Here is a 14,823-nt window from a genome sequence, read left to right on the forward strand (position 1 = left end):
ATCATTGATGACACCGTTCTGAGCATGCAGTTGGATTGTGGCACTGCTACTGCCAGAACGCCGGCATTTTATTAGTTCTGAGCAGTCAGTTGCGCCGCCGCTGGAATGCAGCCCGTGTGTTCTGAGCATGCTATGCTGTTGAACAATTGTGGGTCGCCGCTGCGCCACCGTTATGGAATAGTATCATATAAATAAGATAGTTGTCATAAATCACCGGTCATACAGCATGGAAGGCTCGGCCTGGTGGCCACACTCGGCCTCCACCACCCTGTAGAGCTCCATGGTGGCTTGGGCGTCCTCCACAGAAGAGTGGCCCTTCTTCCCAGTCTGGATGTCCCGGTTTAATATGGCCTTGGTGAGTCTCTTCAGCGAGGCGCACTCTGTCTCGGGGAAGCCGGCCTTCTTGTTGAGCAGCGGGATGCAGGAGGTGTCTCTGGTCAGGTCGGTCGGGTGGTAGTAGCGCAAGACCTTGAAGTCATTGTGGACGGCGTGGCCAATCACCACCTTCCCCTCCAGCAGCCTCAGTATCTCCTGCCTGGCCACAGTGTAGGGCGTCGCCCTCTCCAGGTGGCACCAGCGGATGCCGCTCCAGCGCGTGCGGTAGTCGGTGACGGGCGCAGAGGGCTTGATGAACTTGTCGTACACCACGTGTCCATCATATGTCACTATACTGCAGCGTGCCAGCTGACTGACGCACCCTTTGGGGCCTGTGCCCACCATCTCACAGTCAATAGCGAGGTCGGTGCATGCAGAGGGCATATCAATGTCGGTGCATGCAGAGAGCTTGATGCCGTAGTTCGTAGCACCGGTTCTGCAGGGTGCATGAGGTGGATTTCTGTTGTGTGTGGCAGAGGGAGGTCCTTTCCTTTGTCCCTTTCTGTGATGTTCGTTCTGTTTTCCTTTCGGGTAGTCCTTTCGCCTCTGTTTGTGTATATCTGTTCTCTCATCAGAGATCATACTGTCCGACATGGTTATAGCTCTCCAGCTCCAGGTCACAATCAAAGTTAGTATCAAAAGAAGACTCTGATATTGTGTTACCCCGGTCCTACTTATAGCCTCTGCAGGGAAGGATTTATGACATCACTGATATATACAGTATATCATCATCATTATCATCATCATCATTCGTTCATTCGTTCATTCATTCATTCAGTATATAAATCGGAGCTGGGGCTCTGTGTCTCTGTCTGTCTGTCCCAATGTCCCAATGTCATAAATCCCACTGTGACAACATCAGTGATGTCATAAATCCCACTGTGACATCATCACTTATGTCATAAATCCACTGGGACATCATCAGTGATGTCATAAATCCCACTGTTACATCATCAGTGATGTCATAAATCCCACTGATGAAATCCCACTGTGACATCATCAGTTATGTCATAAATTCCACTGATGACATCATCAGTGATGTCACAAATCTGACATAATCAGTGATGCTGGTCTCATTGGGCACACAGCAGGCGAGCTGCGGCCAAGGCCACGCAGCGGGCGAGCTGCGAATGTGAGTTGCAGGACGAGCGAGGCCGCGTAGGCTATGTGGCGTAGCGGCGAGCAATCCCTAGTATATATATAAAATCCCTAGTATATTATATAACATCATCAGTATATAAATGTGAGCTAATGCCGCATTCGATTAAGTGGGATGTGGCAAGTTGCCAGTTGCTACTAGCAAAAATCAAATAAAACGCCACTATAACTCGGAGTTCCTACCCGCAAACTTGGGTATGACTTCTCAACCCCCAGTAGCTCCCACCGCGTCATTTGACGTCATTTCAAGATGGCCACGCATGTTGTTTATGGTGAGAAACATTGAACTTTTATCAGATTGAATGAAACGCGTCATTTTGCGTCATGTTACTTGCTACTTCCCAGTGCAATCTCGAACGCAAATAGGTCGGATATGACGCGTCACTTGCCACTTGCCAGCTCCTACCATAAACGAATGCAGCATAAGGCTCTGTCTGTTTCTCTGTCCCACTGTGATGTCATAAATCCCACTGTGACATCATCAGTGATGCCATAAATTCCACTGTGACATCTTCAGTTATGTCATAAATCCCAGTGATGTCATAAATCCCAGTGATGTCATAAATCCCACGGTGACATCATCAGTGATGTCATAAATCCCACTGATGAAATCCTACTGTGACATCATCAGTGATGTCATAAATCCCACTGATGACATAATCAGTGATGTCATAAATCTGACATCATCAGTGATGCTGGTCTCATTGGCCACACATATACTACAAACAAAAATCTTCCAAAAATATGATCAAAATAAGGCATCGCTTTGACAGGGTGGCCACTAGGGGCCAATGACATCACCGAGTACATCACAATAGACCCTTCTCACGGGGGCCATTTTGTGTCGAAAAGGCAGAATCCACGCAGGTGCAACATCAATCGTTGGTGACATGACAGATTACATCAAATTGCTCGAGTGACATAACTGATCATGTCATCACTTACTGATGACATCAGAATTGCTCGAGTGACATCACTGATGACACAACTCACTGATGACATCCTCACCGATGACATCACAATTGCTCGTTGTCATCAGTGTGACAGCATCGGCGGCTGGCCACTTTCTTTCGTGAGGACATACAGACACACGGACGATGGGACGGACACACAGACCTCTTATAGACACTAGTGGCCACGTCGTAAAACTACATGAAAATAGAAAACACTTCATCCACTCAATCTATAAGCGGTGCAGCCGCTTCTACAAGTGACGTGTTTCCCTTCTCACCCGAGGTGAACATGAAATGTAGCTTAGGCCCCTCCCCCGGCTCAACAACTCATGCTGCACTTTTGAGTTGAAACTGGTGTGAATGAAGTACGGTCCGTACCAGAGCATGTGAGCGGAGTGGGGCGGTGATAATTACGGCTCCTCGCTCCCGGAGCGGTCCTTTCCACCCGCTCCAGCACTCAAGGCCGCTCCAGACCGCTCCCTGCTCCATACAGATTTCACCCGCTCGCACTCACTGTTCCGCTCCGCTCAAAAGAAGAAAAGAGAAAATTTGTAGTGCAATGGGCCAGGCAATGGGCATTGCTCACTACAAATAACATGAGCTCAGCAGAGTCGGCTGCATGTTCGTTTCTCTTGCCGCAGCTGGCAAGAAAATAGTTGGCGTGCACATGGCCACGCACCGATGCATTCTGGTTCGAATTGTGATCGAAACTGGAGCGGGACTGAGCGGCTGATCGGTGCCGCTTCAACTTTCGCTCCGGTACCGCTCTGGTCCCCCCGCTCACCGCTCAAGCCAAAATCCCCGCGCTCCGCTCCACGCTCAGCTCCGCTCACATGCTCTGGTCCGTACCAGGGACGGACAGAAGGACGGACCGACAGACACACACACAGTCAGTTATAGAAGCTGCTGCACCGCTTAAAAGGACAGCTCACCATAAAATCCAAAATACACATTTTTCCTCTTACCTGTAGTGTATGGAAAATGCACTTTTTTTGAATTTTGAATTGTATTTCCACTAGGTGAGCCCTGTGTTCCTGTCAGGCCTTATGATTCTCAATTGCCTGAGGCCATCTGACCTGGAGGAGGTGCGGCACTACAGAAATCCACCTGATGGGGTGGTTAAAATCATGGATGCCATTTGCCTGCTGTTCAATCGTCCACCCAGCTGGGAGAGCGCTAAACAGCTTCTTGGCCAATCCAACTTCTTCCAGGTGTGTGGAGAAAATATTCATATTTGAACAGGCATTATTTCTTTGAACAGGCTTTTATTTTTTCAATTCTGCCAGAGGAAATTCATACAGCAAGTTGACATCCTGTCATTGTCTCTCACGCCTTCTGCCCAATTGTCATTGGTTGGTTTTTGCCCTAGGAGGTTGAAATTTGGCATGGAGGTTGTGTGTGTGTGTGTGTGTGTGTGTGTGTGTGTGTGTGAGAGAGAGAGACGGGCCCTACACACCGACCGCGATCAACTCGCATGTACTCGCACTCTCCCTGTCGAGCCCTGCCCCGCTGCTACAGCGTGGTTGGCTGCCTTGCTGTATTTCCGTCTTCAATTGGTCGATTTCGAAATGCCCCTCCTTCCCTCGCTGCCATCTTGTCGCTCACCAGCTTGCAAAGCATGCTGGGATACCTGGCGTCAGGACATCGCAGGCGACAAGACGAGAGGAGGGGCCAAAACCCGAAATAGACCAATTGAAGACGGAAATACAGCAAGGCAGCCAACCAAGCTGCAGCAGCGGGGCAGGGCAACTTGACAGGGCGAGTGCGAGTACATGCGAGTTGATCGCGTTCGCTGTGTAGGGAGGGGGTCAGAGAGAGATGGTGTGTGTGTGTGTGCGTGTGTGTGTGTGTGTGTGTGTGTGTGTGTGTGTGTGTGTGTGTGTGTGTGTGTGTGTGTGTGTGTGTGAAGGTGTGTGTTTGTGCACCTGCCAATTGGCTAAAAAGGGGGGGGGGGATCACAATGGAGTGGATGACATCACACGCTGACTGACATCGCATATCTGCAAATTCCCGACCTTTAAGTGGCTGTTTTTGGAGTCCTCTACTGGTGACATATCTCTCATTTTCCTAGGAGTTGGAGTTCTTTGACCGCTACAGCCTGACTAACCAGCAGTTGCAGCAGGTGGGCCAGATAGTTCACAGTCCCCAGTTTGTGCCAGCCTCTGTGCGAGAGGTGAGCAAGGCGTGCGAGTCTCTGTGCGGATGGGTGCGGGCCGTGTACGACTGCTGCTGCAGGGAACGCCACGCCTTCTGTCAGGAAGCCGGCAAGCAGCCGATGGAGGCGCTGGCGATGGAGGCACGGGGCCATCTGCGCTTGGCCAGACTGCAGCAGGAGGAGGTGATATAGAAAATTGCAATCACATTAGTGCCTTTACTCAGACAATCAATAGTTTAAAGTACTCACAAACACACACAAACACACACACACACACTCACACACACACACACACACACACACACACACACACACGCAAACACACACACACACACACACACACACACACACACACACACACACACACGTTCTCTCCATTTGTTTCAGGACAGCTTTCTGACCCCAACTACTGTATGTATGTCTTTCTCTCTCTCTCTGTCTCCATCCAGCACATTACACTGTACACTGTACATTAGATAGCAACAGATACACTGTCAAACATCACCTGCCTTCCTGATGAATGTACGTCAAACCATGTCTAATCTAAAACCTGATTATGCCTTGTGAACTGTAAGTATGATCAGTGTGTAAGCTTGGTACTCTAACATCATCCGTGGTTGTACAATGTTGCTCCCTTGGCGAAGAAAAATAACAGATTCATGCACTGGATTTATACAAGACGATCGATCTCCTGACTCCTACCTCAGTGGCTCCTTCTTCACCATTTGGATGTTAATCTCTCTTCTGCATGGACAGGTGTGCCGGTGTCTAGAGGCCACACACCTGTTAATGTCTGTTCTGCATGGACAGGTGTGCCGGTGATTAGAGGCCACGCAGCTGTTAATGTCTCTTCTGCATGGACAGGTGTGCCGGTGTCTAGAGGCCACAGAGCTGTTAATGTCTCTTCTGCATGGACAGGTGTGCCGGTGATTAGAGGCCACGCAGCTGTTAATGTCTCTTCTGCATGGACAGGTGTGCCGGTGTCTAGAGGCCACAGAGCTGTTAATGTCTCTTCTGCATGGACAGGTGTGCCGGTGTCTAGAGGCCACAGAGCTGTTAATGTCTCTTCTGCATGGACAGGTGTGCCGGTGTCTAGAGGCCACGGAGCTGTTAATCTCTCTTCTGCATGGACAGGTGTGCCGGTGTCTAGAGGCCACGGAGCTGTTAATGTCTCTTCTGCATGGACAGGTGTGCCGGTGTCTAGAGGCCACAGAGCTGTTAATGTCTCTTCTGCATGGACAGGTGTGCTGGTGTCTAGACAGGTGTGCCGGTGTCTAGAGGCCACGGAGCTGTTAATGTCTCTTCTGCATGGACAGGTGTGCTGGTGTCTAGAGGCCACGGAGCTGTTAATGTCTCTTCTGCATGGACAGGTGTGCCGGTGTCTAGAGGCCATGGAGCTGTTAATGTCTCTTCTGCATGGACAGGTGTGCCGGTGTCTAGAGGCCACGCAGCTGTTAATGTCTCTTCTGCATGGACAGGTGTGCCGGTGTCTAGAGGCCACAGAGCTGTTAATGTCTCTTCTGCATGGACAGGTGTGCCGGTGATTAGAGGCCACGCAGCTGTTAATGTCTCTTCTGCATGGACAGGTGTGCCGGTGTCTAGAGGCCACAGAGCTGTTAATGTCTCTTCTGCATGGACAGGTGTGCCGGTGTCTAGAGGCCACAGAGCTGTTAATGTCTCTTCTGCATGGACAGGTGTGCCGGTGTCTAGAGGCCACGGAGCTGTTAATCTCTCTTCTGCATGGACAGGTGTGCCGGTGTCTAGAGGCCACGGAGCTGTTAATCTCTCTTCTGCATGGACAGGTGTGCCGGTGTCTAGAGGCCACGGAGCTGTTAATGTCTCTTCTGCATGGACAGGTGTGCTGGTGTCTAGACAGGTGTGCCGGTGTCTAGAGGCCACGGAGCTGTTAATGTCTCTTCTGCATGGACAGGTGTGCCGGTGTCTAGAGGCCATGAAGCTGTTAATGTCTCTTCTGCATGGACAGGTGTGCCGGTGTCTAGAGGCCACAGAGCTGTTAATGTCTCTTCTGCATGGACAGGTGTGCCGGTGTCTAGAGGCCACGGAGCTGTTAATCTCTCTTCTGCATGGACAGGTGTGCCGGTGTCTAGAGGCCACGCAGCTGTTAATGTCTCTTCTGCATGGACAGGTGTGCCGGTGTCTAGAGGCCACGCAGCTGTTAATGTCTCTTCTGCATGGACAGGTGTGCCGGTGTCTAGAGGCCACGGAGCTGTTAATCTCTCTTCTGCATGGACAGGTGTGCCAGTGTCTAGAGGCCACGGAGCTGTTCATCTCTCTTCTGCATGGACAGGTGTGCCGGCGTCTAGAGGCCACAGAGCTGTTAATCTCTCTTCTGCATGGACAGGTGTGCTGGTGTCTAGAGGCCATGGAGCTGTTAATCTCTCTTCTGCATGGACAGGTGTGCTGGTGTCTAGGGGCCACGGAGCTGTTAATCTCTCTTCTGCATGGACAGGTGTGCTGGTGTCTAGAGGCCACGGAGCTGTTAATCTCTCTTCTGCATGGACAGGTGTGCTGGTGTCTAGAGGCCATGGCGCTGTTAATCTCTCTTCTGCATGGACAGGTGTGCTGGTGTCTAGAGGCCACGGAGCTGTTAATCTCTCTTCTACATGGACAGGTGTGCTGCTGTCTAGAGGCCATGGAGCTGTTAATCTCTCTTCTGCATGGACATGTGTGCTGCTGTCTAGAGGCCATGGACCTGTTAATCTCTCTTCTGCATGGACATGTGTGCTGGTGTCTAGAGGCCATGGAGCTGTTAATCTCTCTTCTGCATGGACAGGTGTGCCGGTGTCTAGAGGCCATGGAGCTGTTAATCTCTCTTCTGCATGGACAGGTGTGCTGCTGTCTAGAGGCCATGGAGCTGTTAATCTCTCTTCTGCATGGACATGTGTGCTGGTGTCTAGAGGCCATGGAGCTGTTAATCTCTCTTCTGCATGGACATGTGTGCTGGTGTCTAGAGGCCATGGAGCTGTTAATCTCTCTTCTGCATGGACAGGTGTGCCGGTGTCTAGAGGCCACGGAGCTGTTCATCTCTTTTCTGCATTGACATGTGTGCTGGTGTCTAGAGGCCATGGAGCTGTTAATCTCTCTTCTGCATGGACATGTGTGCTGGTGTCTAGAGGCCACGGAGCTGTTAATCTCTCTTCTGCATGGACAGGTGTGCCGGCGTCTAGAGGCCACGGAGCTGTTAATGTCTCTTCTGCATGGACAGGTGTGCCGGCGTCTAGAGGCCACGGAGCTGTTAATCTCTCTTCTGCATGGACAGGTGTGCCGGTGTCTAGAGGCCACGGAGCTGTTAATCTCTCTTCTGCATGGACAGGTGTGCCGGTGTCTAGAGGCCACGGAGCTGTTAATCTCTCTTCTGCATGGACAGGTGTGCCGGTGTCTAGAGGCCACGGAGCTGTTAATCTCTCTTCTGCATGGACAGGTGTGCCGGTGTCTAGAGGCCACGGAGCTGTTAATCTCTCTTCTGCATGGACAGGTGTGCCGGTGTCTAGAGGCCACGGAGCTGTTAATCTCTCTTCTGCATGGACAGGTGTGCCGGTGTCTAGAGGCCACAGAGCTGTTCATCTCTCTTCTGCATGGACAGGTGTGCCGGTGTCTAGAGGCCACGGAGCTGTTCATCTCTCTTCTGCATGGACAGGTGTGCCGGTGTCTAGAGGCCACGGAGCTGTTCATCTCTTTTCTGCATTGACAGGTGTGCTGGTGTCTAGAGGCCATGGAGCTGTTAATGTCTCTTCTGCATGGACAGGTGTGCTGGTGTCTAGAGGCCACGGAGCTGTTAATGTCTCTTCTGCATGGACAGGTGTGCCGGTGTCTAGAGGCCACGGAGCTGTTAATCTCTCTTCTGCATGGACAGGTGTGCCGGTGTCTAGAGGCCACGGAGCTGTTAATGTCTCTTCTGCATGGACAGGTGTGCTGGTGTCTAGAGGCCACGGAGCTGTTAATGTCTCTTCTGCATGGACAGGTGTGCTGGTGTCTAGAGGCCACGGAGCTGTTAATGTCTCTTCTGCATGGACAGGTGTGCTGGTGTCTAGAGGCCACGGAGCTGTTAATGTCTCTTCTGCATGGACAGGTGTGCCGGTGTCTAGAGGCCACGGAGCTGTTAATCTCTCTTCTGCATGGACAGGTGTGCCGGTGTCTAGAGGCCACGGAGCTGTTAATCTCTCTTCTGCATGGACAGGTGTGCCGGTGTCTAGAGGCCACGGAGCTGTTAATCTCTCTTCTGCATGGACAGGTGTGCCGGTGTCTAGAGGCCACGGTGCTGTTAATCTCTCTTCTGCATGGACAGGTGTGCTGGTGTCTAGAGGCCACGGAGCTGTTAATCTCTCTTCTGCATGGACAGGTGTGCCGGTGTCTAGAGGCCACGGAGCTGTTAATCTCTCTTCTGCATGGACAGGTGTGCCGGCGTCTAGAGGCCACGGAGCTGCAGCTGCTGTCTGTTCAGAAGGAGCTGCAGGAGGTGCTGATGGAGCTGCACAGAGCCCAGAGCCTGGAGAGACAGGCTGCTGCTGCTGTCAGGCAGATGCAGAGACATGTCGCAGGCTGGGAGGCCGCTGCCCAGGTAACACAGCATTAAGCACATCATATTCCAGCGTGTCACGGCAGAGCACAACTATTATGTCTTGGAGTGCACTTACCTCTGTTGACATTAGTGCAATTCTGCAGTGTCTCTGGCTGCTTTCACACATGTTTGGAATTCAGGAGTTATCTAGAGGCCATGCGGATGGCTGTCATGTGTGAATGTGTGCATGTGGCTCATGCGCGCTCCCGCGGAGCCTCCTCCTATCCGGAGGGAAGTGTAGCCCCAGCCGTAGTCGCAGGAGCGGATTGTCCCCCCCCCCTCCAGAGCTCCGTGAAGTGGTCAGCTCGTGAGTGCATGAGGACAGAGACATCGTGACAGATTATCATTATATAAATAGTCGATGTGAATGAGCGAGCAAAAAACACATGCCATTTGGTTTCCAAATGAAGCTCAAAACTGCTCCGTGTGCGACAGCCAACATGTTGCTGGATTGCTGGATTGAAAGGCTCATGGCTCTGATCTGATTTCATGTCTGCTTCGCACAGCACACACATTTAATAACCATTTTTGGACGCGAGGGTCGTCCCGCTTCCCAGTATTGGACATCGCTAGGTAGGGTATCTGGATCTGGTTGCGTTCATGTCTTTGATTTAACGTTTACACAGCGTTTGTGAAGATTCAATGGCAGAACCGCAAATTCCAAGTAGCGTCAAGTCAGGCAGTATATAAAAAACGAAAACTTCCGGGTATAACCTTCGCAATAATGGCAATTAAATAAAGTAAATGCACGTGTAATGTTTTTTTTTTTTTTTTTTTTTTTTGATCAATTTTTTATTGGTATTTTCATTAAATAAAAACAAAACAAGGAAGGAAAGGAAAGAATGTGGTTATATCAACATCAAACCAAAAAGAGGAGTTTAAACATGTCTTCTCGAATTGGGAAAAACGAGATAAGAACACCAAACACTGGGTTATTATTCTCCCCTGGATCAATACAAATGACCAAATAAACATTGATAAGCAAGAATAAATGAGAAAAGGGAAGGGCAAGGGAAATTTAACCAAAAAAAAAAAAATACAAATTTGTTAAATAGCGTGTTTTAAATCCCTATAATGCCCCTCCTCCCCGCCCAATTTTGCACAATCCTTCTAACTACCCTCCCACCACCCCAGACCCCCCCCCACCCCAAGGACCCAGTGGAAGAACAAAATACATTTATTTATAACAAAGATTTAAGGACATTAATGGTATGATTCCAGCAAATAATATTATCTAGTTTAGCATGGTGCATATCGGCCGCCCAGCGTTCCATGATGGCTACATCAATGAAATCTAGCAGCCACTTCTGCACAGACAAAATGTGAGGAGGCTTCCATCTACAGGCTATGAGCCTTTTTGCAGCTGTGAGGCCAGCCAGCAGGAGGCGTCTCTGAGTAATAGAAAGGTCTAAGTTAGAGGTGTCATTAAGTAAAAGAACAGATGGTAAATAAGGAATTGCTTTAGACAGTATGATGGACAGCACATCACAGACCTCCTTCCAGAAATCTACAATCCCTGGGCACTCCCATACCATGTGGAGGAAAGTGCCCAAAGTGTTATGAGTACATAAGCAGCAGTTAGGAGATGGTAAAGCTTTGAATTTATATAGCATGCGAGGAGTATAATATGTACGGTGAATAAAATTAAGGTGTATAACTTGATGATTAGGATTTCTGGAAGAGAGCAGTGTGTTCTGCCAGACTAGTTCCCAATTCAGATTACTGACATTAGGAGGAAGGTCCGCCATCCACACCCTATTAAGGGGTAGAGGCTTAAGGGAAGCCTTCGCCAGCAAGGCATAAATAGAAGAGACAAGACCATTGGGTTTGGTCAGTACTGTATGGAATGGATGGGTACCCAGGTCAACCCAAGGTACACCATAGGTACGCATCGCTGTGCGCAATTGTAAATAAAAGAAAAAAGAGGTTCCAGGTAAGTTAAATTGATTCTGAATGTCTTGGAATGAGCGGAGGCCCCCCACATCAGAAATGTCATGGAGGGAGTGAACACCATTATTACTCCATAGAGGAAATGAAATTGGACGCCCTCCTAATTGGAGACCATAGTTACGGAAAATGGGAGAATGAAGGTACCAGTTGTGGGTTATTTTACAAAACATATTTATGCTTTGCCAAACAGAAATCAACTCAGTAATAATGCTGCCAAACTTAGACTTAGAATGTTTAAGCGAGATATTGGAGTATATAAGGTCTTGCAACCTATGAGGATAGACAATGTTATGTTCTATAGGAAGCCAGCATACAGAGGCAGAGGCATCCAGCCATTTAGAAAGGGAACGCAGCACGAAAGACCAATAGTACCATTGGAAGTTAGGAAGACCCAAACCACCTTCGCCTTTTGGTCTTTGTAGGGTTGAAAGTTTAAGTCTAGGTTTCTTTTTGCCCCAAATAAATTTGGAGATTACAGAGTGTAGATCTTTCCAGTAACCACTAGGTGGTGCCAAAGAAAGCATAGAGCTGAAAAAATTTATTCGTGGGAGAACATTCATTTTAATAACTGAAATACGCGAATGAAATGAGAGGGGAGAAGTGCTCCACCTTTGTAGATCAATTTTTACCTCCGCAAGCACTTTCTTGTAGTTAATTGACACAGTGCTTAGAACTGAGGGGTGGATCGAAATCCCCAGATATTTAAAGTTGTGTACCAATGGGATGTTTGATAGTATAGTCGAAAGTCTGGCAGAAGCGTTCAAAGGCAATAGTGCAGATTTTCCCCAATTAATTTTATATCCAGAGATCTGGCTGAAGTTGCTAAAGATATTTAGGAGGTGGGGAAGAGACTTAGGGGGGTTCTGGATAAAGAGCAAAATATCATCTGCATATAAGGATATATGGTGTTTAGTGCCGTGGACAGTAATAGGGTCATGATTAGCCGATTGCCGGATAGCCTGGGCCAGCGGTTCAAGCGATAGAGCAAATAACAAAGGAGAGAGAGGACAGCCCTGGCGGGAGCTACGAGTGACTGGGAATAGTTTGGAGCAAGTGTTACCCGTCAGTACCATAGCTGTTGGGTTGGAATACAGTAATTGAATCATTCCTAGAAAATTATTACCAAAGCCCATACGGCGCAGTACATCCCAAAGAAAATGCCACTCAAGGCGGTCAAATGCCTTCTCAGCATCCAAAGAAAGAATAGCATTTGATGTTTCAGCAGTATTAGAAGCTTCTATAACATGAAGGAGGCGACGAAGGTTATCTGAGGCGAGGCGGTTTTTAATGAAACCCGTTTGGTCCTCATGCACCAAAGAGGTCATGAATGGTTCCAGTCGGGAAGCTAATATTTTGGCGTAAAGTTTCATATCTGTGTTCAGAATTGATAAGGGCCGGTAGTTTGAACAAAGAGTTGGGTCCTTGCCCTTTTTTAAAAGAAGAGATATTAACGCTATATTGTTATTGTTAGAAAAAGAGCCTTTTTGGATTGCAGAATGAATCATTTCAAGAATGAGAGGGCCCAACTGGGGCCAGAATGATAGATAAATCTCTGGTGGTAAGCCATCTAGACCTGATGACTTCCCTTTGTTCATTTTCCCAAGGGCTTTATGAAGTTCGCATAGAGTTATAGGGGCTTCTAAGATGCGGCAGGCTTCCACGTGGAGCTGTGTTAACTGTAAGGGATTCATGAAGTCATTACAACATTGATCATTATAGTTTATCTCTGAGGAATACAAAGTAGAATAGAATTTGTGAAAGCAGTTATTAATATCCACTGGGTTGGTACACAAGTCGCCTGTGGGGGATTTGACTGAAGTGATATTTGCCAATTGTTCATTAGTTTTAAGTTTGGCGGCTAGTAAGTGGCTTGGCTGCGCACTATGGAGGTAATAATTTTGTCTACTCCTGTGTATGAGAAAATCTGCTCTAAATCTATATGATTGATTAAGTTCTTTATTCAGTAATTCTCTCTTAAGAACCAGAGCAGGGGTAGAATTTGAAGCCATGCAACTCTCTGTTTCAGCTATTTTCTTTTCCAATTCGTGGATATGTTTCAATTTGGATTTGTGTAAATTAGAAGAAAAGCTAATAGATTTGTCCCTAATGCAACCCTTCACCGCATCCCAGAGGACAGTAGGATCTGTCACAGATGGTTTATTGATAGATATAAATTCATCCAGTTGTTCTCTCATCTCCTTTAAAAATGATTCATTCTGCAACAGGGTGGAATTAAAGCGCCAACGAGCAGCCCGTTTGGGGCCAGAGGAGATTGCAACTGTGCCTATGATTGACCTGTGGTCAGAGAGTCCCATTGGTAGTAAATCAAAGTCAGACGTTTTGTCATAAAAATGTTTGGATATGAAAATATAGTCTATACGTGAGAGCGATCTATGCCGAGCCGAGTAACATGTGAATTCCTTGGATGAAGGATTTGCAGTCCGCCAAACATCTACAACTGCACAATCATTAGCCCATTTCCTTAATGCTGAGGATGCCAGGCGCTGCTCTCTCCCCTCAGTGACCCCAGTTCTATCTAATGTATGCAGCCAGACTGCATTGAAGTCGCCACCTACAACAAGGCTATATTCAGACAATTCAAGCATTACATTTGTTAAATAGTCATAAAAATCTTTGTCAAAATAATTTGGTGCATACACTGAAACAAATGCAAATTTCTTATTGTTTACCAAAGTTTTTATGTAGGCAACTCTACCCTTAGAATCCTTCCCAGATCCCAAATCTGTGAATCGAAAGCTACGTTTAGCAACAATCACTACTCCTCTGTTTTTTTTACTGTTTGAGGAGGAGGCTATAACAAGATAGGATTTGTTCTGCAATCTGCAAATGTCCTTCTCCAGCAAATGAGTTTCTTGAAAAAGAGCGATATCAATTTTTTTCCTATGCAAGAAATCCATTGTGCTTGTGCGTTTATGAGGGATATTTAGGCCTCGCGCATTCCAAGACATTAGTGAGATGTTGCTAGTCATGACTATCTGAGTAAAAGAAGAATGCTGAAGCTAGATACCAAATAATGTTTTTACTAATGCCAAACGTTTTTGTCCATTCAAAAGGTCCTTTACCACCCCTCCCCCCACCCAATTCCCATACTAATAAATCATCGCATAAAGTACCCCTACCACCCATTCCCAAATTATAAGATACCACTTTGCGCTCAAATACCAGCTCAAATACCAATGCAATCATTAAATTCCAACCCCCAAACTTAGATAAACATAGCATAGAGTAAATCAAGAGGGCAATCATCATTATCCCACCCCAGACTACCCCAAAAAAACAGATGGAAAAAAAAGCCCATCCAGAGCCCACCCCCCTCCCCCCCAAAACATTTACGTGACAGTGAAGGCCGATAATCAGATAGACCCCAGTCACCCCACCTCTCCAATAAAAATAACCAATGAGTAAATAGTTTTCAGGACCCCCCACCCCCCCCTCCCCACACACACACACACACACACACACACAAACACACACACTCACACAGCAGTACACAAAAAAGGCATACCAAAAAACAGTCAGATAAACAATCAAATAAATAAACATAGCCTAAGATTAACGAAGATAATATGCCCACACCCAAACTATATAGGCCACACACACACACACACACACACACACACACACACACACAC

General features: G+C 47.8%; 2 protein-coding genes across 2 annotated transcripts in view; both read left to right on the forward strand.

Moving 5' to 3' along the window:
• Positions 1 to 14,823, forward strand: part of LOC310775822 (extracellular serine/threonine protein kinase FAM20C-like) — a gene marked incomplete at both ends in the record, with an annotated part of 75,357 nt that overhangs the window by 44,348 nt on the left and 16,186 nt on the right. The window lies entirely within an intron of this gene.
• Positions 1 to 14,823, forward strand: part of dnhd1 (dynein heavy chain domain 1) — a gene marked incomplete at its 5' end in the record, with an annotated part of 61,512 nt that overhangs the window by 33,121 nt on the left and 13,568 nt on the right. Inside the window, 4 exons of the mRNA XM_083635013.1 lie at positions 275 to 436; positions 3,506 to 3,697; positions 4,558 to 4,824; positions 9,056 to 9,220. Of these exons, the coding sequence (XP_083491139.1) occupies positions 275 to 436; positions 3,506 to 3,697; positions 4,558 to 4,824; positions 9,056 to 9,220 (786 nt within the window). The remainder of the gene's footprint in view (positions 1 to 274; positions 437 to 3,505; positions 3,698 to 4,557; positions 4,825 to 9,055; positions 9,221 to 14,823) is intronic.

This window comes from Poromitra crassiceps (genome assembly GCF_964638095.1).
Source record: "Poromitra crassiceps genome assembly, chromosome: 4".
Lineage (NCBI taxonomy): Eukaryota > Metazoa > Chordata > Actinopteri > Beryciformes > Melamphaidae > Poromitra > Poromitra crassiceps.